Raw genomic sequence first — 25,391 nt, forward strand, 5'->3', positions numbered from 1 at the left:
AGAAATATCTGTCCAGAACTGATTTCCGGTCACTTAGAATTTAGGAAAATTACTGTCAGCATAAAAGTCCTCAGACGTTCACATTGTTGTGTATATCCCCTCCTTTCTTTAGTTTGGTTTGATATTCCCCAAAAAAGTATCATGGTCAGATGACATTTCATTTCATGAAACTAATACAAATCTCATATTCTAATGAAAAAGAAAATGTATTTTCCATTGAAATTGTGTATTTTTGTAACCCACCTTAGATCTATGCATCCAACACAGTGTCTTACAAACATACTAACATCACCAGAATGCCGACAACTGCAGACATGTATTGCAGTGCTCTTACAGCATAGTAGTCTGCATCTAATCTATTTGGTCATGAGTTTATAGCCTAGTTTGTACTTATTTAATATGTTCATGGCCTACCATTTACCCTATAAATTAAGAGGGGATAACAAGCCTATATGTTAAAATGATTAAATTAATCTAAATTGATGAAAAAACCTATGCACAACTGATTTAAAAGTTTAACTGATCTATACAATTTATTTGACAAATGTAAGCTTTTCAGATGTAGAAAAAAGGTTGAAGAAACGCTCTGCAACAGTTGATGGGCATCTGTTTTTTAATTAAAAACAGGTAACAGGTTATATTTTCATCTTTTTAGTCAAAGGTTTGGGAAGGACTGGCATATGCATAGCATGCATGAGAACCTTGCACACTTTTTTCACAGAAAAAAGGTCTATACAGAATATGTTAGTTCATATGGTGTCAACTAAGCAAACAAGCACTCATGTTGTGCTCCAATTAGTGTCATCACATACGTTATCAGAACAGAAGGTAACTTCAGAATAGATAGACAGTGATGCTTGGATCCTCTTTGTAGGAACCATGGGATGTGAAACAGGTCTACAGAATCGCCCACTCATGACAATCCAATTTGCAAGGCAGATAATACAAAAACTTGTGCATCATTGATATGAGGTTGCAATGAAATCCTCATGACATTACCTCTCAGAGTATATGTAGATATGATCATTTGTATTGCCCCTGTAGGTAACAGGGCATAATAAGACTCAGCCAAGGTGCTAAAATCAATTTTATTTATTTGGTAATATTGCTTACAATCACTTCAAGTAAAGCCATTAAAATTATAATTATGAAGGCACTTCTTGTCGATGATCACTCTAAAATGGAGAAAATAATGTAGCGTCCGATGAGAGAGTTAAGAAAGCGGACTCAAAATGCAATATGCTTAAGTTACCTTCAGCGGTCATGAAATCTGTGCTTCGTCATCTCTTTGTGAATTCAAAGCGTTGACCCAAAACACCTTCTCAGCTCTGTCAATAAATTACAGTCCATACATCGTATATTTCTCAGAGCGCATTTGTTCCAATGAATGCTGGTTTCCCATTCACATGTAGTAGTCCTGACTGACTGAAAACAGAACACAGATGAACAAGGCTCATTACCGTGTGTTTGCCACCAGAATTATGGCTGTGGCTGCCCCTGTGTGGCCTGGAGTCAAGTGGAGCAGGAAGGATTCTGCTGGAAGGCCAAGCGCATCTGTTTTAAGGTTCTCTGTGTCGACGTTACGAGGGAACAAGGCATACTCTTGAACACTGAATAGGCCACTCCTAGGATGTAAATAGCAGGAAGGGGTACAGCTTCAAAACTGGTTCCAAACTTAGGAAGTCTGACCTTAAAGGAATGACCATCAGTCATCACAAAATGTATTTTGATAAATACATAAATAAACTGCACATATGGATAGAGGTTAACCTATTTTTAAAAAGCTCTGATTTAACTTCAGGACAACGTCATTACTGAATAGCCAATGACTTGAGCAATGACAATGAGCCAATGTAATAGAATCCTTGACTAAATGTAAAAGTCTACCGCTATGACTCAAAGCCAGTCATACTTTTGTATAGAGAGGAGTAGCAGATCACTGAAAAGATGAATGTAGACCTCAGAGAAGGACACTGCCGACTCCACAGTCGGGCAGCTCCTTACATCAATCTGTCTCAGCTTCCCTTCATGGATGAGGTAGCGACCATGTGTGATCAAAGGGATGGCCTGAGGGAAGGACCATGTTAAGGAAGATATGAGTTGCATTAAGTAACTTTACAATATGCAACAAATACATTCTATCAGGTTGTATTGATGAAACAATTACCTAAAAAGGCACATTAGGCCCAATGAATGAGCAGAATAAGCTAGACTTGAGGGAAAATGATAAGGAAATAACAGGAGAACCTTAATTTGGCCAAAGTCCACACGTTTCTCCAAGTGCACAAGTTCTTCGGTCTGCTTCATGCACAGCACATTGTGATTACACTCCTTCACAACCTAAAGACAAAAGCATGGAAATGTTTTTTCCCATATATTCACACGTATATGAGTGAGTGGAGACACAAGGCACAATACTGAAGAATATCCTTCATAGCTTGTTAACAGACATCCAGATAAATGTAGTTTTCCATAATTATGTGAAAGATGTGGTCTCAAAGTTTCTTCAAAAAGCTTTGCTTGTGAGAGAGGTGTGCTCTGGCAAGTTGAGAAAAACAATCTAAGAAAATGAACCAATGGCCAGAACCGAATGTACTGCATTTTACTACATTATTTATGAATGATCTCCATAGCGATGCGTTTCCCTCCATAGTTTCCATATTGACCTGGATTACAATTGAAGTGACTGGACCAGCTTTAAACATTCTCTGGTACCTCTGCTGTTGGAATTGAAATTGGAAAACACCTGAGCCACTGCCCTTTGACGGCTGATTGGTGGACCCCATATAGAAGCCTGGGTATTAGTCCTGCTTTGCTTAGTACCATACAAATCACAGCAAAAAGTGACCTCTGGTCACATGGTTAGGTTAGTACACTGCAAAAATGCTTTTCTAACCTAGTGTTATTACTCTTATATTGAGATGAAAAAATCTAGTTGGTCTTGTTTCTAGCTAAATTGAACTTACCTAGTGCTCTTTGGTAAGGTTATTTTTGCCTATTTCAAGCAAATATTACTTATTTTAAGAAATCTTAACAAGCCAAATTTGCTTAACGCACTGGCAGCCAAATTTGCTTGTTTTAAGCCAAATTTGCTTAACGCACTGGCAGCCAAATTTGCTTGTTGAGATTTCTTAAAATAAGTAATATTTGCTTGAAATAGGCAAAAATAACCTTACCAAAGAGCACTAGGTAAGTTCAATTTAGCTAGAAACAAGACCAACTAGATTTTTTCATCTCAATATAAGAGTAATAACACTAGGTTAGAAAAGCATTTTTGCAGTGTAGGCCAGGCTGTGGAACAACCCTTAGTATCACAATATGTATCTGTGGTGTATATTTCAAGAGAGAACAGCTTCCCTACCTCATGGAGAGCACTAATGGCTTCAGTCAAAGGCCCAACAGCTAAGGTGTCAGGGTCAGTCATCTTCAAGGTAGTCTGTCGGACAGAAAGAGGAAAAACAAACATCAAATCATAAACCGTTTTAAGTACAATGCAGACAAATACAACAGATACATTCTGATCTACACACTTGGAGAATGAGCTTAATTCTGGTGATTCTCTGGAAGGGGAGGACCAGGAAGGACTTTAGGGTCTGCCTCTGGCATTTTGGATGCTTCTCCAGGGTGTGCAGAACAGACCCAAACCTGTGGTTCTGCTGCCTGTGCCCAAACAAAGTGAAGAATACATACTGAATATTTGGGATTATCCAAGATTGATAGACAATTGTGCTGTGTGTATTCAAATAAAGAAAGCATGATAATGGACCCAAAACAATCAACAAATCAGACATCAAGATTAAGTGAAGCATGGGTGACAGAGAAAGAGCACCAGCATGATTGTAACCAAGAGAATGTCAAAGAGGTGGACACAGACATCAGCTTAGTGATCAGTGCCTCTTGATACATCATGTTGGTGACGTAAGGCACGTAGACTTGATGCAGTTCTGGTCGGTGACGCAGAACAATGTCCCCAACTTGTGACATCATAACATTCTCTTGGAAATGGCCCTCCAGTTCGAGCAAAAATCTGTTGAAATCAGATAATAGACATACCACACAGAATACAAGAATATTGGGTGGTTATTTGGTTCCTTACAAAACCAACTGGCAAGGTAAGCCTCTATCCATTTTGGAGCTATATTTACATCTTTCTGGCTCCAATGAAAAATGACAGAGTAGAACCACACAGTCACTGCTTACAAAAGGTAACGCCAGCAAACTTGATTCTGATAGCTAGTAGCCTAGCTGTTAATTCTGTTGATTTCCAGTATAGGCAAGTTACAATATAACATGTGGAGTGTGGTTGCACAAGTATCATTTCAGGACAGATAAGCATCCAGATGCCAACAGATTGATTCGTACTGTTTTGCAATATCTCCCATCTTCATCAAATACCTAATTTTTCCCTCTTCCGATACTGATTTCTTGTCCCTAGGCTTGTTTTGGTTTTGCAGTTGTACACTACTGAGTACAAGTGTAAAGCAACTTCTAGTAGTCATTAAGAACATGCTATCCATACCTCTCACTAACCCCACAGACATTCCGGAGGTTGGAGAAGAGGATGTGATGCTCCACAGAGGACAGTGTACGCTGCAGCTCCTTGGAGCCCTGGAAATGATTCACTACAACCCACAGGCTCTTCAGATAGGAGGCTTCAGATGTCAGCAGTTCAAACATGGTCTTGATACAAGGACAGAATATTAAACAGGGAGGCCAAACATGTCATTCTTGCCACTGGAATGTCATCACTGTCATCTTTAACAGCTTACATTTACAATAAATTAATCATATGAGGTACATTTTGGAATACAAATAACAGTTATTGCAAAATATAAAATCCTCTCCTTGCACACTGAACCGATGATCAATGTATCCCCCGAACACACACTCTTACTGTTAATGCTTTTAGTGAGTTATACCTCCCTTTTCTTGCATTTGTGCCCTGATTCTACCCCATACTCTGTGCTAGCATTTACCTGCAATGTAAATAATTGCCAACAGACATAGTCTGTTCCATTACTCTTTTTACCCTGTTAATAGTAACCTTACGAGCACACTGTATACCCACCAAGCCGTTCTACAATACTTGGATGCTCTCTCCCCACCTTATTTTCTATCAAGTTTGTATGCATCATGTATATGCCATTTTGTTTGTGTGTGTGTGTGTGTGTGTGTGTGTATTTATGAATGTATGCTAGCATGCTCGTCCTGATACATGTATGATTTCATCTGCCATGTTTCTAATTGTTTCCCTACCCCTTCTTCCGGCAAGCAGATGTCTACTGACCTCCTGTTGCCTGACCTCCCTGGCAGTCAGCACCTCAAGGAGGCCCTGTTCTTGTACTACTTGGAGCTCCTGCCACAATGAGCAAGCCGTCTTATCTTGGGGGACACAAGGAGGAGCGGGAGAAGCCACAGCAAACCTGGGGGAGCTAGGCTGGGACTGCAGACCAGGGAGACACTGGGAAACCATCAGATCAGACAGACCAGTCTGGAGCAGCATCTGCAGATCAGCTTTGACAGAGTTCAGTAGGTACTCCTGATAAAGGGGCACAGGAGCTGAGGTAGTGGAGACAAGTGAGGAAGAAGAACTCTGAAAGAAGTGTCATATCAGAAATGTTTAAAATGATTCAAAAGCATTACAAACATGTACAAAACACTGAGCCACTTACAGTTTTGAAAATAGTTTGATTCAAAGTACTCATCAAAGGCCTTGTTGACATCTCTTTGTTCATCTGGTAAGCCACTATAAAGAGATATGAATGAATCATTAATGTGAAACTTATAAACACTTTGATCGAAGGCCATATGCGGCGAAAGGTTAGACATTTAAATCATTGCAGATTCCACTAGCTGTACTAGTGGATAGCATATTGCTTCATCCTGTTCTAAATTGTGTTTGGTTACATTTGGCCGCATTTATCTCTTACCGCTCTCCCTCCTTATTCTCCAGGTGCTGAGAAGGAGAACCATCCAGACTTGGTTCTGACACTGTGACCAGCTGATGCTGGGAAAAGAGTAATGCCCCTCCTTTCAAACTCCATGTGGGTAAGCGAGCCACAGACAGAAGAGCTGCACCTATACCAACAGCGCTACGGACAGTGTCAATGTAGAAAACATTAGTTTCCAAAGTGTGATTGCGGGGGGTAGTAACAGCAAAGGGGTGCAGGCTAATAGGTTAAAAAACCTGAACGAGAATCCTGAAAGACTACAGGTCCAACTTTGAAGAGCGCTTACAGAATCGACGTCTGTAGCGAACCTATTTTGGTGATGAGGTTATAGCCTACATTGTATGCTACTCCTACTTGTATAAAATGGTAAGGGCCTACCGTTTAGCATTTATGTTACAAGGTATAGCTATTGTATGGATTGATCAACCAGTGAGAAATTAAACATAATACAATGTTTGTTCCAAGGGTTCTAATGTTAAACTGATAAAGTATTTAACCCATTTATGAAATGAAAATATTAAAACTGTTAAAATATTGTTGGGAACCTGATGATAGGCACGTTTATTATTAGAAGTTAAATTACAGATAAAGTGAGGCCTGCAAGGATAAGTTTGAGAACCAGTTTTTAAATATCTGATTTGTTCAAGCTTGCCGCTTTAGGAAGGAAAATAAAAGGAGCATGCAAAGATAATGTTCGGACTGCACCCACCAAAATACTTACCCAAACTTTTCAGATAAACTTGGTTCCCCTCTTTCCTCGTTAAGGCATTGGTCCTCCATGATCCCCGCTGAATTAACTTCAGCTTCAATTTCTTCGCTGCAGGTAGGTCCACAAGTATGCTCGTGACTTCTAATCTCACCAGCAAGATGTTTTTTGTCCAGGTCATCGTTTGAAAGGTGATCCATAATACAACATGGATAGTACTCGATCTACTCTGCTGAAATACGATAACGTAACGCTACCTTTATGGACCAAACATTTACTTGTTTTTTCTGGCGGGATATCAGTGAGTTTTCTATCCAACTTCATGGCTTTCACCTGTTGGTCTCACGTCACCATCCCCTGATTTTCGAAAATGCAAATAGCAAAGGTAACCCATCATGAAAATCACACGAAACGTCAATAAAATATAAAGAACCAATTTTATTTATTTTTCAAATCGTATACAAGATCAAACCGAGTAACTGAAATAGCCTGAACGCTGTTGATACCTGGCCCGAGACTACACTGAAAATGCACAGATATGGCAGATACATGACAGCTGGAAAGGTTGCGCCAGGGTTATGACATTACTTACAACATTCGGCCAATTAAAAACAAGTCACGAAATGGGGTTAATCACCGGGATTGAATGGAGACTGCCATGAAATCCCTAGAGAGATCATTGTGTGTATTACACAGAACTGATGTTGTATCACTACTTCACCATTAAAAAAAACTTATATTCACCACTCATCCTTTCATAATGTTTTTAATAAAAACCAAGAAAAAAAAGCCAACCCGTTTTAACTTAACATCAAAGACAAAATATGATGATGGAAAGCGGTTCTTTTCTTTTCGGTGAGTGTACACAAGATATACACACATCAAGTTATCCAGGATTGGCAAAGAAGGGAAGGGAAAAAAGATTAAGATTATTGCCTGAAATGAAGCTAAGAAAGACCAAAATAAGACACAGAAGCACCTCTAAATTATGTCCCCAATCTCCACAGTGTGTAATCACGACAGTGTAAAATATAATTTGGATGATGCAAGAGTTCTGTATTTGTAACCAAAAACACAACCCATCTTAATCTGATGCAGACAACGTTGTACAGAAACACTGGCATTAGCAAAAACAGAGCAAATATGCTTTGTAAGATGTTCTTGTCAAGCAGACCAACCTTGCCTTAGGATGAAGACTGATATCACTGTGCATGGGTATGGCAGGTTTGGCTGCATTCAATACTGCCTACAAAGCAAAATTAAATGAATTCTCCCAATACCTTCCCCTCAGTATCTCAGAACTTCCAGTTTATTTCACCAGATCACATTCCCAAGGGGCTTTTCACTCTTTGTGGAGGTAAAAAAGTCTTCGGTCCTTCCACATCTTCCACTAGAGTTGTTTTGCCTGAAGACTGAACAGTTTCACCAAATGATGCATCCATATAATGATGATTATTAATCATTATGATCCATTATCAAGAGACCTGTTCAATTGATAGACAATGAAATGCCCTTTTGAACCAACTGAAACCCTGGATGAAATGGTTAAATCACCATCCAAATCCCAACAATGAAACTGATGATACCAATGTCTGCTGGGAACCTGCAGCCCTTCTGACATCACAGCTGATGGAAACAAATTCTAAACTGTGTAGAGAGAGAGAGAGAGAGAGAGAGAGAGAGAGAGAGAGAGAGAACATGTTGGGTTGAACACCAGCAGTCTAGAATAGAGATGAGCTCCACACGGTATGGTGTGTAGTGGGTGACGATGTGCTACACATATTAGACAGACAAAGGTCAGTCAGTGGATGGCTCATATCTATGTGGGCACATTGATATTGCGTGCCAGCAGCATCAGCAGAGCCAAGTCCACACAGCCCTGGGCCTGCTCCAGTGCCTGGGCAGCTTCCTGCGCTGAGAAGCCCGCCGCCTGGATTCTCTGGATGTCCTCAGCAGGGAAGCGCTCAGACACTGGGGTGACGGTAGCAGCAGCAGGAGTGGCAGCAGGAGCAAGAGTAAGAGGAGGGCTAGGAGACGATGGAAGAGAGGTGGCAGAAGAGGGAGGGCAGCTGCCAGCAGGCTGCTCGTTGGTGGAGCCCACAGCCAGTGAGAGAGGGCTCTGCTGGTCTTGCTGGCCAGAGGACTCAGTGCCAGAGTCCCGGCCATCAGCCTCCCCTCTTCCCTGTTGACCCTCGGGGGGCTCCCGAACGATCATGTCCTCCACAGGTAGGCGGCCATGTCCTGACTCTGACCGTCTATCTCTCACGTCCTCACACATGTCCACCAGGGGGCGTGCATCTGGCTGGTAGCCCACGGCCCCTTCTCTTTCAGTAGGGTCATCAGCAGGTGTCAGGGTGTCCACGCTGTGCCCAGGTTCAGTTTCAGATGGACATGAAGGCAGGGTTTCATCAGTGCTCGTATCCTTATTTGGAGCAGGTGATCTGGCAGGAGAGGGTGTTTGCTGATCTAAACCATCAGCATCCAGTCTGCCGGTAGGGGGAGAGAGAGCGCCATTGGACACCAGCAGCTGGTGGAGTTCCTTCAAGGCCTGGGCCAGAGAGGGCATGTTATTGCTGCTATTGCCATTGCTGCTGCTGCTGCTGCGGTTTCCATTGCTGCTGCTGCTGCTGTTACCATCACTGCTGCTGCTGTTACCATTGCTGCTGCTACAGCTACCACCCTCAGGCTGGTCCCGCTCCAGATCATCTTCCCCTTCTGGACCCTCCATGGTCTCCTCAGAGGAAAGCCGTTCTGAGGGCATGCAGGGTGGCGTGTCAGCACATGCTAGGTCAAAGGTTGTGTTGGTATCTGAAGGGACAGGTAGGGGTGAGCGCTTACCCCCAGCGTCATGACCCTCCTCTGGGGGTGGGGAGCATGTCCGTTTGGCAGCGATGGTCTTGGACAGGCCCATCTCCTGATGAACAGGGTCTTGGGGAAGCAGGGTATGAGCCTCCCCAGAACCACAGCTCTCCATGTGTTCTGATGCTGAAGAGCCAAGCTCTAGTTTGTCCATATCTGTATGTCTGTTCATGTCCTCCACAGTGGCAGAGGCAAGTTCCTTAGATGGGGAACTGTTAGGGGAAGGAGGGTCAGTTGTCTTAAGACAAGGTTCAAGAAGAGGGAGCGTCCCTTGTAGACAAGATGGAGCAGAAGGATGTGTCTCCTGATGAGCAGATGGCACTAAATCTTGCATCTCCTGGGGTTTGGATGGGACAATGGGTTGAACAGGCTGTGTACAAGATGGAACAGTACGCTGACTTTTCTGAAGAGAAGATGGGGCAGGAGGTGGTTTCTCCTGAGCTAGCCGAAGGGGCTCAGACCCCACTGCACCTGACAGGAGAGGGGAGTCCAGATTGAGGCGGTTGGGCTCAGGGACCCGGGTGGGAGGCAGGGGGGTTGGTGCAGACTGTGAGCGGTCCAGTATCCGACTCTGGCCCTCTGAGGTGGAGGAGGGAGAGGGGGTAGGGGCATTGTTGAATGGTTTGTCAAAGAGTTTTGGCGCTGATCGAGATGAGGTAGTTTGTCCATCTTGAGTGTCTACTGGAAGAGGGGAAAAAGCTTCATAACCAATTCGACAATACAAAATACAGTCCAGAAATAAAATAAATATATAAACAGTAGATACAGCATGCCCTGAAAGCTGGCACAACATTTTGCTGTTCATGCAGAATGTGTTTTTGTTGTCACCGTGATCTGAAGAAATTTGTAAAAGGAATTCTCAATTCTGACATTGCAGTTAATTGTGATATTTTGGTTTCTAGCTTCCATTGGGTCATTAATGAACAAGGTCATAAAAACACATTTAGTGGTGTTGCTGGGATGCGTTGCTCTTGTGGCGTCTGTGTTACCTGAAAGGAAGGGCCCTCTCCAGCTGTCTCCACATATGCATCAGTGCTGTCCTGCTCACAGTTAGGGTATACACACCACACACGGCATGCAATGGGAGGCAAAAAGAGTTAGCACACACACACGCAAACATGTGCCCATCTGTCACATATATCACACAAGCTGAGTCTGAAAATCCAGGTTTTAAGAATGTAGGTGTATTCCTAAGCATGTCAAACTAATTAAGCTGTATATGATATGTAATATGATTGTTAGCCATGACATTCAAATCCCAAAAAATGTAAATGCTATGCTAACTCTATAGACTTTAGGTCTTTTCTAGTGCTAGCTCTATAGACCTTAGTCTCCTTATAGGCTTCTCATAGGCCTCTTTGCTACTATTACTAAGACATGGAAATTGTGCGGTCTTTGAAATTCCTGCCCTGCTCGATCATAACAGAAAGTTATAGTTGGCAAGTCGGCAGATTGAACAACGAGGAAATTGAGGTCAGGCCCAATTTGATTCAATAAGTTTGGTTACAGCAAACCAACATATTTATGGATGGCCTTAAGGCGGTTGCTTGGTTCAGCGTTGGGGTTAATTGTTGCGCAAAATTTACTCAGTGCAGTTCATGCTCCCAACGGTTGCGCGTGTTGTCATGAGCCTGCCATTTGCTTGGCAGATAGAAAGCTGTTTCCCTAACAGAAAGTCTGAAGCTTGAAGTTCTTTTCAAACCTTTGCTTGGGTAGCACTGTTAAACTGAGCAGACATGCAGACTACATTTTAGTAATCTTATCACGTAACATTTGTTTTCTAAAAACAATCACATAGTATTGCATGTTTTACTGTGGTAGAAAATACGTTAGCTTAATGCTAACGTATATGGGGAATCCTATAGAGACCGCGCTAGGTATTAGCATCAATTAATTCACGTTAATGTTTTTGTATGAGCCTGACATTTGCTCTGCAGATAGATAACAGGTTCCCTAACAGAAAGTCTGAAGCTTGAAGTTCTTTTCAAACCTTTACTTGGGAAGCACTGTAAAACTGAGAAGACATGCAGAATATTTGAGTAACCTCATCTCGTAATATTCGTTGATAGAATGCAGGCTGCGAGGCTCGCGTAAGACCTTACGTAAAAAATGACGCAAGTCTAGAAAAAGGGGCCGACGCACGCAAGACGTGAAAAGTCGCGCAAGGGGCTTGCGCGGCCTCTTGCGCTTGCGCTTACGTCCCCGAGCATAAATCAGCCTTTAGTATCAGGACTTCAACTAGCACAAGCTTTTGAACCAGAAACCATTAATGCAACTAATGCATAAACATTTGTGTCTAATATGATTTAAGACTTTCACAAGTTATGCTGGTCACATGACCTTTGTGCTCACATACATAATGATTGGGATTAGCTTGAATCAGACCTTCTGTTCCTGCCCAAACTGCATGCTGATGTCTACAAGGACTGTATATTCTGTTTAGGACTGCAGGTGGCTTTTTCCCCTCCCGGGTGCAATGTGCTAAAGCGTTGACATATTGTGACAGAAGGACGGCACATGGCAGAGGGTCCACAGCAATCAGGCAGAAACCCAGCATGCAATCCAGGGGTGCCAACCCTAAAGGATTCTGAATGAGGCATATCAGCTCTCCTAGCACTTGGCTTTACCGCTCTGATGTTTACGATACACTGGAGTCTGTTAAGCTCTCTTCCCTTAGGATTGATGGACTGACTTACTACTTTAAAGCCTCATCCTTGGAATTCTGTGGAGTTTCAGCTTATATTACAACATAACAGAAGTCTGAAAAACCCACACTCTTTAACAATTCTATATGAATCCGGTAAATCTTATCCAACAAAAAACAATAGTAGAGACTGAAGATCTAGTGAAGAAAAGCTTTACTGCTGGAGTTTGCTCATTCCCCAACCCAAAATAACCTTACAATTATAGCACGGACCAACTGACGTAAGAACCTTCTAATTCTTCCGAGATATGCATAAAAGTGGAACCCTGACCTTTCGTTAGGGATGGTTTAGAATCAATTCAACAAAATAGCCTTGCACACAACCCAACCCTCCTCCTCTTCAGGAGTGTGCTCCTCACCGCTCTCCTGCACTGATCTCTCGATGGCCTCGGCCAGCTCGCGGTCAGCTATCTCTTCAGCTCTGGGCTCCTCACGAGTTTCTGGGCCATAGGCAAGTCGGGCACACTCAGGTAGCTCGCCCTCAGGTAAGAAGCGAGTCTCTGTGCCTGTGGTGCCAATCAGCAGCGTGCTCTTCTTCAGGTCAATGGCACACTGTATCAGGGTGGAAAGATAAAGGAGACTCTATAGCAAGAAACTGCTGCATTGCACAAGTAATAATGGCAAACATCATGACAAAGTGACATGATTAATAATAATTGTATGTCCCTGTCATTATAATAAAATACACTACCTGTTAATCATGCTTTATACATGTGCACACAAACCTGGTGTCTCTTCAGCATGTCCAGTCCCAGTAACATATCCATGGGCTGGTCCTCAAGAAGGGAGAAGGAACAGGGCAGGAAGTCACCTTCAATCTGCACCTGAGCTGGAGAAGCACAGCAAATCACAGTAACCAACCATATTTGGAAAGCAGTTTCAAAACAGTGTAATCAAAGAAAAACATTCAGTATGATCCCATTTGAGGTCAGGCCTTCATATAATGTGATGTGACTGATCACGATTATACACTTAGAACTTTATTCTTTGTGCTAAACTGATACTCCAGCAATGAATTACAATAGAAAATCTCTCAGCCTACATTGACAGCATGCTCCAGCAGAGCTACAAGTACAGTGTTTTTAGAATGGTCGATCACTTGGCAATCCTTGAACAGGGTTGATGGAAATGTGGAAACATTGTGTACAGCTGTCTGGGTTACTCTTGACACACACACGGAAAAAATTAAGAGACCACTTCAAAATTATCAGTATCTCTGGTTTTACTATTGGTATGTGTTAAAGTAAAATGAACATTTTTGTTTTATTTTATAACCTACTGACAACATTCCTACCAAATTTCAAATTAAAAAAATTGTCATTTAGAGCATTTATTTGCAGAATAATGACAATAGGTCAAAATAGCAATCTTGAATTTTTGCACCAGGAGTAGTATGAAGTCACCCAAAGGCAATGTGAAAGACTGGTGAAGAGCATGCCAAGTCACATGAAAACTGTGATTGTAAATCAAGGTTATTCCACCAAATATTGATTTCTGAACTCTTCCTAAGTTAAAACAAGAACTTGTTTTCTTTGCATTATTCAAGATCTGAAAAAACTGCTATTTTGACCAATTGTCATTCTTCTGCAAATAAATGCTCTAAATGACAATGTTTTAATTTGAAATTTGGTAGGAATGTTGTCAGTAGGTTATTAAATAAAACAAAAATGCATTTTACAACACATACCAATATATAGTAAAACCAGAGAAATTGATCATTTTGAAGTGGTCTCTTAATTTTTTCCGTGGAGCTATATATATATGGCCTGCCATGAATAGTTTGGGAACCACTGCATTAAAATAAGTGGCCTAGAGATGGTGTCTGCTGGCCCTTGCCCAGGGTATCTACCTAAGTGCACTCTGCCAATGATCTTCTGCGTCCCCACACCCTTGGCAATGCCAGCCCAGCGTCTGTCCACCAGTCGCATGATGTTGCAGCGCTCTGCACATGCCTGGCTCATAATGGTCATCTGAGCACCTGAGAAGAACAGATGAAGAAGACAGATGTGAGAAGGGAGAAGAGATGGATTATGTGTGGATGAGAGAGGGTATAAAAAAGCAATGATAACAGAACCACAGACAATAAGCAAGTTGAAAAAGAGGAACATTCATTAGAAGGGGAGTGTGGAGAAGAAGGGTGAGTCCAGGGTAAAGCCAAGAGAGTTTTCAGCTGGGTTTGGATCATGGCAAAATACAAATATAGAAATACAAATATGACATTCCAGTGATATACACAAAACAGTTTCCTGAGAGTGGCAATAAGCAGAAAAAAAATTATGCAAGCTACCTGAATCCACAAAGGCCTTGACAGGGTGTCCATTTACTAGGCAGTTGATGTACAGCATGACCACCTGACCAAAGCTCTCAGGTGCCTCCTCCATAGCAATTGTCATGTTTTCCTCAATGTTGTGCTGCCTGTGACATAAATACACACAAAAATGACAACATATTGGTTCTGTGTTATATGATACGAAACCTAAAATACATTTCATGTCATATTTCTTTACAGGTGAAATTAGTGGAGGTTTTTGCAGGTTAAAAAAATGCAACATCCTGAGTCAATTACCCTGGGCAAACAGCAGAGGGAGACAAATACAAGCCTTAGAATAAACACATCCTGATTGGCTGTCCAATCAGAGGTGGAGCTCACTCACGTAGCCCCTGACCTGCTTAGCCAGCGACTGAGATGACAGCTCTACCTTGTGTGACCTTTGGGGGGGGATGTTTATGAGTGATTCACCTGATATCCTCTGCTATTTTGGCCTGGGCGTCCAGGTCAAACGGATCGGCTGTGAGCAGTCGGATCCTTTCCTGTTCCCTGCGTGCCCGGTCCTGTTGTTGCTCCTGCAGGACCTTAGTGAAACGCTCTGAGACACCAGGAAATCAGGAGAAGGAGCTAAGCAAGCACTGACACAAGCAGTACACATTTGAAATGTACAGTGTCATATCAGACCAGCTTACAGGAATGTAGATGTGAGAATAAGAATGTACTAGTGAAGGTGTAAAAGAAGTTTTTCTTTGAGTTTATAACTACGATATCCATGTTTTTGAATAGATTACCTAAATTGTCCATAAAAATTGAATTAACATGTCCTTAGTCCATATACCAAAAAGGCTTATAAACGCATTAATGTGGGGAACACACCAGCGGTAGACGCGGCAAAAGCGGTAGAATTTCTATTGCTTGCTATGGTTCAGCAGCGGAACAGTTTACACCGCTAGCGTGACGTTAATTACGTGGGAGCAGAGTGTTGATTCGTGTTCAGCTTGGTTGGTCTGAGTGTTGTGTTTCGTTTTGCTGCTTTGTTATCTTCAGTGTGTATCCCCGCCTAAAGAACCTGAAAGCTTTCACGCATAACACAATAATACATCATATTTGGACAGGTGCACCAGCACCTTTTCTTTTGGTTACGACCACCCTAACTGTGTGTAAATTAGCAAAAAGCAAAGAATGGTTGGAAGTTTGTGTCCATAGAGCTTTAAGAATGCTTAAGGAGAGGTGATATGAGGCCGGTTGCTCACCCAGGTCTCCACTGAGCAGAGCATCAGCTAGTGGAGGGTTCCTCTCCTTCAGCAGAGACAGCTCGTGTGGATTAGCGAGCAGCATTTCTCTGAGCAGCAAAGGGTCGTCCAGTCCCTGAGGAGAGGAGGCGGTGCTGCCTGTAGCAGCAGCAGGAGCAGGGCCAGAGGGTTGTTGGCGTGTGTTTGGGGGTGCCTGTGCTGACTGTGGAGGCTTTGGAGCCGACTGGCTTCTGGAAGTGCCTGGGACTGCAATGTTGCTGAAGTCGATTCGAGGAAGACCTAGGGTGGAAGAGGAGAGGAGAAGAAGGAAGACATGACAGGAAGAAGAAAAAGTGCTCGTGGAGATGAGGCAAAGGCATGTTATAAGACATGAATACAATGACATTCTGAGCTGGCCCACTTCCTCATACCGATATATGCTGTGCTTTCCAAATAATGGGCAATAGTTTCATTTCCCTCTTAGCAGACTCTTCTTAAGAGGATTTCTGAAATTCTTGTTTTCGTCAGCCAATATTGATTACCTGGGAAAGCAGACTGAGCCGGAGGCCGTCTATCTGCCTGTTTAAGCATCACCACATCTCCATCCTTTAGTCCATAAGTCCCCAAGGAGCGGGTGGGGTCTCTTAAGGGCTGCTCTGCATAAGAGACCTGGGAAAGCACAACAAAGACTATGAATCACATATTTAATAAAATAAAATATTGGGGTAATGAGGTCTAATTAGTTATGCTGTAATACACTTTTAAACTATCCTTGGAATATACATGTGAAATATCAAAAGCATCAATTCAATACAAAGACACTTTATTTAGAGAACTTGAGTATTGTGTACATCCAGGGTGTAATTACACAGCAAATTTAAATTATTGTGAGGGCACATCGAAATACTGGCTATCAGATACATGTTCAAGCCTATTCAGGTTGTCAAATGAGACTTGTATAGAAAACATGTTACGTGACAAAGTAACAGCTGCCACATCCACATAACAAGGTTTACAAATAGCTTTTACCATCAATGCAAATCATGTCCACACACTCAACTCATCTAACATAGAGAAGTAACAAACTGCTTTAAAGATAACGTCACATCCAGAGCTTCTATATTTCTCAATTCGGGAGCTACCTTATATATATTCCTACGCAAGCTAGGTATATTACACGCTTCAAGAAGTTTGTGAATGTATCATGCATAGAACGAAATAACCTGTTTAAGCTAGCACGGTAGCTAACAAACTGTAGCATTGTTGTTGTCATGTCGTGTTTACACTAACTGCTGATCCTCACTGAAGTGACTGTTGGTGGCTAATTTAGCTAAGATTAGCCATCAAGCCGTCGCTTCACAGAGAACAGCAAAAAGCAAGGTCCAACTTTTCGAAGCTAGGTAATGTTACACATGTTTATTTGGATGGCTCATCAGCTAGATGAGGTAACTCAGACTTCACTAACATGCTAAATTGTGAGGTCAAAACTCACTGGCCCTTGGTAAACATTCTAGCTATCCATCTAAACAGACCATTAATTGACTTGCTAGCTGGTAACTCTGAAATTAGCTACTTTATCAGCTAATGTGAGTAAGAAGCTAACTGTCTGGCTAGCTAGCTCAGTAACTGGACAGACAGCCCGTTAGCTAGAGTGTTTGGAATACTTCTCAAGTGCTTTTACCTGGATCTCACCAGCCGGTATTCCCGACTCCATTTCGCAGAGAGCCACGAAGTCCCTAAGTTCAAGCTCCGGAGACACCTCGAGGGCAAATGTTGTTTCCGAGCTGTCTCTCGGTTCGCAAAATACGTTCAACAGCATTGCGCCTAGGGTCGCTTGAACCCGATTGACTACTGATTCTCCCTCAGTTAGCTAGCTAGCGATTTGGTTTAGCTTTCGTAGCTTTGCTGCTTTTTCAGTTTGTTTCAGTTTCACGTTTATTCGAGTACTCAGCGATAATGATGAAAAACCTACAGTCAGTGTTTCGTTCTACTAGAATTCGCCTTATATTTAAATATGCGATAACCACATACAAGAAAATACAAAACACAACTCTCTCTTCACAGTGGGTCTTTTGCTTTCTTTGAATAATATCTACCCCACTGCCGTAAATGGTTTAAACGCACTGACGTAAACGGGGTTTGTGTGAATAGTCTGTGGTAATGTTGAAACGCCCTCGAGAACCGCACCTACAAGCACTGAAATTGCGACATTTAGGATCTGCAGAAAGTACAATACAAGAAGAAGGGAAACGTTAGCTGTCGTTAGTATTAGTCCAACAGAGAAGAGTCAATTAAACAATGTTGGGAAATGGTAGGCCTATGTAGGAGTATAACAGTGCCAAATGGCCTTAATGCAAAATTACATTTTGAATTGCATGAACTAAAAGCATATAGCAATAGCAACTTATGCATTTTTCTGCACTGCAATTTGATACAAATGGGGAAAAAGCATCCCTCAGCATTCATGATGCTTAATGTTTTGGGCACTGCAGTATGACACCGACTGAGCTCCCCCTAAAGTTGCGAAGTGTAGTTCACTTTTACTCCACTGTCATCAATACAAATCGTGCTTTGAGACCCCATAATGGGCAGTGGTACATGTGTGTTTGGTGACAAGCTGAGGGGTATGGAACCGGCTAGGACAAAGCCAGAAGCCAAAGAAGCATGTCGACTGACAAGGTAGAATAATATAACAAGATTTTAAACAAATATGACTGTTGTATGTATGTGATGTAGGAGATGAACGCACATATAACCAAAATAATAACAAAACAGGAATGACAAAGTGTACAGGATACAGCCTACGTCTCATTCGTTCATAAATAACATTCTAACGGCTCATCTAGCCATAAACAATGGATGGAACCTTCTTATGGACACTAATGATGTTTTATTGATAATCCCATGTTATTGGAATGGGTGCTTTGATAATGTGCAAGTGCGATTTGTCATGATTATGGGAGTTAGTTTCGGGACCTTAACATGAGACGGGGATGTTTTTAGTGAAAGTGACAGACGCGATATGAATTGTCATTTTAGGCGATAATTTATTAAGGGTAAACTGTAACATTTTAAGTGCAATATTCCATTAATTTGCAATAATATATAATGAGAAAGAAAAGCAAAAACATAACATCACTCACACACGTCCCATAATACATAAAGACAAATACATATCAACAATATGTACAATGTACATTGAACAGTATCACTACAAAGTACAAACAGTAAAAAAAAATATCACTAGCTTACTATATCAAACAGATTGTGGTGCTGAATGAAAACAGAGCACTGACAAACCAGGTCTAGATGGGGCACTCTCTGTTTGCCTGTGTGTGTGAGTGAGTGAGTGAGTGAGTGAGTGAATGAATGAGTGAGTGTAGATTATTTTACAATTGTCTTTTATGTTTGTTAGAGGTCGGGTCTTCACTTGTGAAGTATCCTAACCAGGGGTGGACTGCCTACCACTCACCCTTGAAGCTCCTGTTTCGTTCTCCCTGGAGTGTCTTGGGGAAATTTAGTTGAGGTTGTGCTGGAGCTTTACCCCTGGACTTGGAAATGTCTGTAAAACACCAAAGAATCCCATTAGTATAAGCTTTTAACATAAGTGCTATCCACTTCCAATAACATGTTGTTCTTTTATTGTTTTTTTAAGACTAAAAATGCAATCATTAACATTTTACAGATTGAATAAATATATGTTTATTATATGGCCAGCCTTAAAATTATTTAAGTTTGCCATAACCTGACCAACCCTGTCCCATTCTTCAGCTACTGATAACCACTCACCTGGTGACCTCAGACTCACTGCCACTGGCTTCTGCCCTTTCTGCACCTGTTCTGCTTTCTCCACTAGCTCCTTTTTCCCTTACATCTATTTCTGCGATATTCTCTGTCGTGCTTTTCCTGTCTTCCCCTGAGGCACTTATCCTTTCCATTGTGTCAATTTAAAAAAAAGTTTTACACAACATTAACTATAGACTGATTTATTTCAATTTCAAGTGTAAACTAGCGACAGTGTGTTATGTATGACCAAGTGACACCTGGGAATGGACTTAAGCTAACTAGCTAGCGCTAGCTCGCTAGCCAGATATAATCTTAAAAGTTTCAAAAATAACAGCAGCAGCCTAAGGCTGAATTTAGACGGAGCCTAGTTTCACTGAATCTGGTTCATTTTTCACATCTATCGAATCTTTTAATTTCGTAAAGACAGAGTCTGGAAACGAGAGATTTGCGTAAAAACGGAGCCACCAGATTGTGTTGAACGGGCTGTAGTACATACCCCATACCTGTGGGTGGCGCTTTGGCGCTTTATTTACACAACTGAAAAAAACGTGAAAAACCTAGAAGAAGAGACTGAACAGCACAAGGTAAAGTAGAACAGCACACAGATAGACACATTACTCAAGACATTCAAGCTCCAATTAGCAACATTACATTATTGTGGTTAATAAAATCAGTGGTCAGACTAAAGGATATGCGAAAATGAATTCTATTTTCTATTGATAATAAAGAATTTGGAACAGTACAACATGACATGTCTGTCATCCCATTTTCCATGAGGCTTTGCTCCGACCATTTTACATACATTTATGAATAAAAAAGCAAATTAAATCGCTGGCCAATTTGTGGTCATGAAAGTTATTCAAGATAGGAGGCTAATCAAAGATCAGTAGGCTGGGTTCATGAGAGTGAATTCGAGGGCCACCACGAGTGAGATTTTGAGGGAGAACAGGTGATATACAGTATATATAGTGGTTGGAGATCGCAAAACGATCACGTGGGGCAATGACGTCATCATGTTGCGTGAATCCGTGTAGACGAACACCAGCCCCCGCACCGATTCAAATCTACTCACTTTCTACCCCCGACTTGGATCGTTGCGGATAGAGAGTGCGGATAGAGAGTGCTCGTCTAAATGATAGGGCTATCTGTATTAGCTATCTGTATCAGATTGACAATCTAGGGTCCATGTAAACGACCTCTAACTCAAGTCACTCTGCCACAATTCCTCAACGTCGACACATTCTTACACATTAAATTGAGTGTGAAGATCACTTTATGATCTTATCATTTTAATGATCCTTTCAAGTATTACCAACTTACTCACCTGTTAGTTACAGTGGTATCCAGTGGTTAGCTGCTAGTCTCCATTGAAACGCTGTCAGAATGCAGGCACGTTGGTTTGTTTCTTGCGCTGTTGATGGGGGCGTGGCCCAACATGTTGCGAATATGGGGCTTGTAGCGTAACAGACAAATGACAATATAAGACGACTTGATAAAAAAAATACTAATGCATTTATTTCAGCTTTATACCTTTTCTGTTCAGGAGGTTTTTTTTTTTGCCGTTCTGTGAGGTTGGGCATGGGGGGCCGGCAGGGTGGCCATTCTCTGAGCAATGGTGGCCGTGGCCCCCCCTGGCCACCACGTGGCCACGCCCCTGCACAAGACAGTGTTTAGGACAACTGCTGGACAAGATGGATGGATACAGTGAGAAAATCCATGGGCGATCTTCTAATTGTGGCTTAACTACTCCATTAAAATAGGTGAGAACAACACATCTGAGCTTCTGACTTCTGATTGAGAAAGTTGTGAGGGAATCTGCAACAAGAAGACAACATAATTGGCATAATTCATTGATTTATTGAAAACGGGACTGAAGGATCAGCCTTTCCTTTTTGAAATTTGGAGGGGTGTAGGCTATTTGGCCCAGCGCGTCTTAGAATGGGGGTAGTGCCATACAGGTAACACGTTCTGATTTAGCATAGGTCAGATAGTGGCGTTAGATCTAATTGGCCGTAGGGGTTAGCCAAACAAAAGATAGGTGGGAGTTACCAGGTAACTTTAAAAAAGGCAAACGCGCCATTCATACAGTAGAATAATCCATTGGCCATCTTCTCATGGTGGCTTAAATACTACAATCAAATTGGTGAGAACAACACATCTATGCTTCTGACTTCTGATTGAGAAAGTTGTTTTGGAGAACAACACATCTGAGCTTCTGACTTCTGATTGAGAAAGTTGTGAGGGAATCCGCAACAAAAGACGGCATTTAATAAAAGTCTACAAATAAATGCAGGGATGTTCACAAATGTTGGGCTGTTTGTAAAGGCATTTTCGTTATTCTGTAAATGTGTCACAGCGTTTACATTTGTGAATGATCAGGAAAAACATTTGTGAAAGAAGTGACATTTTTAGAAGATCTGTAGAAGTCTTCTATCAAATCCTGCTGATCCAGTTCTGGGGTCTCCATGACGTATGTTAATCTCTAATAATAGCAATAAGACATAACACAATGTCGTCGTAATATGATGACAACATGCATTAAAACCCGCTTCTGGAAGTCAGTTATTAATTGACAATATTTCACAAAATATTTAAAAAGGAAAATTATGTGTACAATAAGCATATGACTGTTAGAAAAAAAAGTAAAAGACAAAAGCAGGGAGCATGAATGTATTGTACAGTTATTTTTTATTGAGAGGCCACAGCTCTTGCATATTACCACTGTTGGCTTTGATAAGGCAAAAGCAAGAATGAATTCACCAGCTAATTCACAGAAGAAAACAAAAGCTTTTTTTTTGGAGAGGGTTAACCCATAGGCATGCATTGATGGCTCAGAGTGCAATGTACAGCGCTGTATGTACAAGAACAACAGTGAGATCCAAATGAATGGAACATACCTCATTCTGCTCAACAAATCAAAATCTAGACAAGACAAATTCAGTTCTAAAACTCGAAATAAACCCTAAAATATATATTTTTCATGTTTTGTTCAAATGCTTAAATAAATATTTCGTAAATAAATACAAAATTAATAATCTCCAGGAGGACGGAGTTACGATAATATTGCATTTCTGGAATACCAACTTTTTTCAGTTTCAGATGGCTATCTTGTTGGTGAACTGCAACATAGATACAGATGGAGGAATGTACAGTAAATCGTGGAGGTTTTAACAAGAGGATGCGCAGACAAAGAGTAGACATTTACTTTAAAGAGCAGTGAACTAAAATACAGAGGTTCCTTTTTCAGTTTCGAAGCAGTTGGCATTCACTTAAAAAGAGACAAGACAAAGAAAAAGGTTCACACACTCATCTTCACAACAATGTACAATAAATGTATGTAACAGTACGTCAAAGCGCCATATATGTATCGCATTGGACAAGGACACACCTAATAATCTCACTCAACATTGTCAAACAAATGGTACTCCATATTGCTTAGGAACACATAGAAACAAATCTTGAAATCAATTAATTAAAAAAAAAAATTGGTGCTATTTTTTGATATCATGACACAGCTAAATATGTCGATGTTTTTCAAGACTTTTTAAATTTTATATCTTTTAACTTGATTACAATTACTATTCTTTTTTTTTAAATTAGAGAGCTCTTTTCATGGGCGTTTCAAGTCAACAGAGAGGTCCTAGAGTGGCTAGTCTGAGTAAACAGAGTCATTACATGCATCATCAGTTACCAGGCTAAGTTAAAATGTGTTTAGGGTTCAGGAGTGGGGGTGGGTGCGTGAGGAGTTAGAGGACGGTAGTAGTGGTGGTAGGGGCACCGATGGAGGCAAGTGCTCTAGTCATCGTCCTCATCCTCTTCGTCGCTGTCCTTCATGGAGATGCCCGCCATACCACCGTCTCTCATAGAGGCAGAAGTCTCCTCCATTGTCAGCCGGTTACGCACTGTGTCATAACTCTTGCTGTTGAGTGTGGAATCTAAAACCCCCTGTAGACGGAAGTCTCTGTACTTTTTCTGTAAGAAGCAAATCACAGACTTAGTCACCCTGTCAGCTACATTTCAATAGCTATCAATCTACCATGCTGTGTTGCTGTATACCTCCCACAGAAAGAGCGGCAGAAAGAGCAGCAAATATCGTACATTGACAGACATTTTATTTTTAAGTCCAATTCAGAAATAATTGCATCTCCAGTCATGGAAAGAAATCTTGTTGCATTCAATTACTTGGCAATGCAACAAACTGATATGCCATGACGTGGTCTGCACTTTATAGAAGGAAACTGTTGGGCAGAACTTCACCTTTACAACCCTGATTAGGATTTTCAGCTGGTAGACGTCAAGCTGCTTGTCCATGCGTTCAGTGAGCCACGTACTCAGGACGTTCATGGTCGCAGTGTACCATTGCTGAAACACACACAAACACAGAGTTCTCCAGCAAAACACACACACACTCCGACACCACAGACAGAGATACAAACAGGACAAAATGCCTGTCCTGACAAGATAAAATACACACATATTTATCACAGTGACATGCAACATGACACATAGCGAGACGGAAACTGTAACACTGAGACTCCCTCACACTCATGCACATCCTTTCTGAGAGCACTGCTGGCTCTACTTAAAGTCTTAATTAATAAACATCTAGCATACACACAAACACACACAGACACACACACACACAATACACATCCATTCAAACAAATATGAAGTCAACATGTGCAGGACATGTTGACATAGACATGAACACACACTGAATTCTTATTAGTTTAGGCTGGGCTGATCTCTAAAAGGCTTGTTTTCCATTGTCAACTAAGAAGACCTTGAATCTGCAAAAGAAGGATATAGTAAAAAATCATGTGTATGAAAATACATATTGCTTTGCTGTGATGTCAAAGGGAATTCAAATCATTGACTGTCTTTTGGAGAAAACCACGAGAGGGCACTGAAGACTAGGCTACGCACTCAAATCCAGAAGCTTGCCTGCTAACAAGAACCTACTTAACATTTTTGTGTGGGTCATTTAAGTTCCTAACATCTGTACTGACATTCAAATGCTGATACACATTATCATCTACTACTGTTTAGTGTTAATTACTTTGAAATTCTTCTGAGATATAGCATAATATAAACATTAATATAAACATTATCTGTCATGATATATCATCATAATCTAGAATTTCTGCCGAGAGTTGCTAATGGACATGGTCATAACTCAAACAGAATATGAGTTTATGGATTATATGACCAACTTAACCAAACTCCTTGTATGAATACTTTTTGGTGACGTAACCAGGCACACCCATACAGTAACCAGTGGAAGTAGGTAAAACATAATATCGGAAGAGAATGAATAAGTGTGCAAATTAAACTGACAGACAACGATGAAAGTACTGTTTTCTTCAACCATTTCTGAAATCTTTAGTCTATAATGCCACTAGAATCAGTGCACAACAAATATGGAGGTCAAACTCAAAAAATCTGTAGGCTTCTCGGATAAAAGAGAACAGCACATGTATGAATGCATGAAGGGTTCTTACCTCATAATTATATAGAATGCGGCTCAAATCTTTGATTTATGATTCTGTGGAGTGACTAGGCAGGAAAGAGCATTTTCTTTGACCTTCTTGGGTTGAAACAACTGCGGATGATTACTAATTACTGAATTTAACCAACCCAACAATTGAGGTGGTAAATTCCACATTTATTGTTTTATTGATTGGTTGTTGGTTAGTTGGCTATTTGATAGACTGATTGAATTTCAAACTCATTGATATCATTTTGGTTGCTTGGTGTGAATCATCTATCTGATTCATTGAATAATGGTTTTAATTGATCACTTTGAGGATTGCCTGTCCACTTCACATAGTCCACTGAATCGTGCATTGCATGCAGGCAGGTTGAGCAGGCTGGTGGGTGCTAG

The 25,391-nt window shown here is 41.3% G+C and overlaps 2 protein-coding genes across 7 annotated transcripts in view; both read right to left on the reverse strand.

The window, feature by feature from the left end:
* Positions 1–7,080: 7,080 nt before the first annotated feature.
* On the reverse strand, positions 7,081–17,824 carry ddi2 (DNA-damage inducible protein 2). Of its 4 annotated transcripts, none has more exons than XM_080846779.1 (10): positions 17,403–17,824; positions 16,264–16,390; positions 15,743–16,021; positions 14,961–15,087; positions 14,508–14,635; positions 14,070–14,198; positions 12,946–13,049; positions 12,580–12,772; positions 10,506–10,556; positions 10,072–10,194 (listed from the first exon to the last, which is right to left on the reverse strand). In XM_080846779.1, exons 1-9 carry the CDS (start codon positions 17,538–17,540, stop codon positions 10,546–10,548), a joined length of 1,236 nt encoding a protein of 411 aa, XP_080702905.1. In that variant the 5' UTR covers positions 17,541–17,824; the 3' UTR covers positions 10,072–10,194; positions 10,506–10,545. The 4 variants fall into 4 exon arrangements, with proteins under 4 accessions (XP_080702903.1, XP_080702902.1, XP_080702905.1 ...); XM_080846778.1 differs by having other exon boundaries at positions 10,112–10,197; XM_080846777.1 differs by lacking the exon at positions 10,506–10,556 and having other exon boundaries at positions 7,081–10,194.
* Positions 17,825–23,302: 5,478 nt separating this feature from the next.
* The window catches only part of cadpsb (Ca2+-dependent activator protein for secretion b), a gene marked incomplete at both ends in the record, with an annotated part of 77,475 nt that continues 75,386 nt past the window's right edge, over positions 23,303–25,391 (reverse strand). For all 3 annotated transcript variants that reach the window (XM_080845651.1, XM_080845649.1, XM_080845650.1), the window contains 2 exons: positions 23,303–23,479; positions 23,765–23,869. In XM_080845651.1, coding sequence (XP_080701777.1) covers positions 23,303–23,479; positions 23,765–23,869 — 282 coding nt within the window. The remainder of the gene's footprint in view (positions 23,480–23,764; positions 23,870–25,391) is intronic.

Source organism: Sprattus sprattus (genome assembly GCF_963457725.1).
Source record: "Sprattus sprattus genome assembly, chromosome: 10".
Lineage (NCBI taxonomy): Eukaryota > Metazoa > Chordata > Actinopteri > Clupeiformes > Clupeidae > Sprattus > Sprattus sprattus.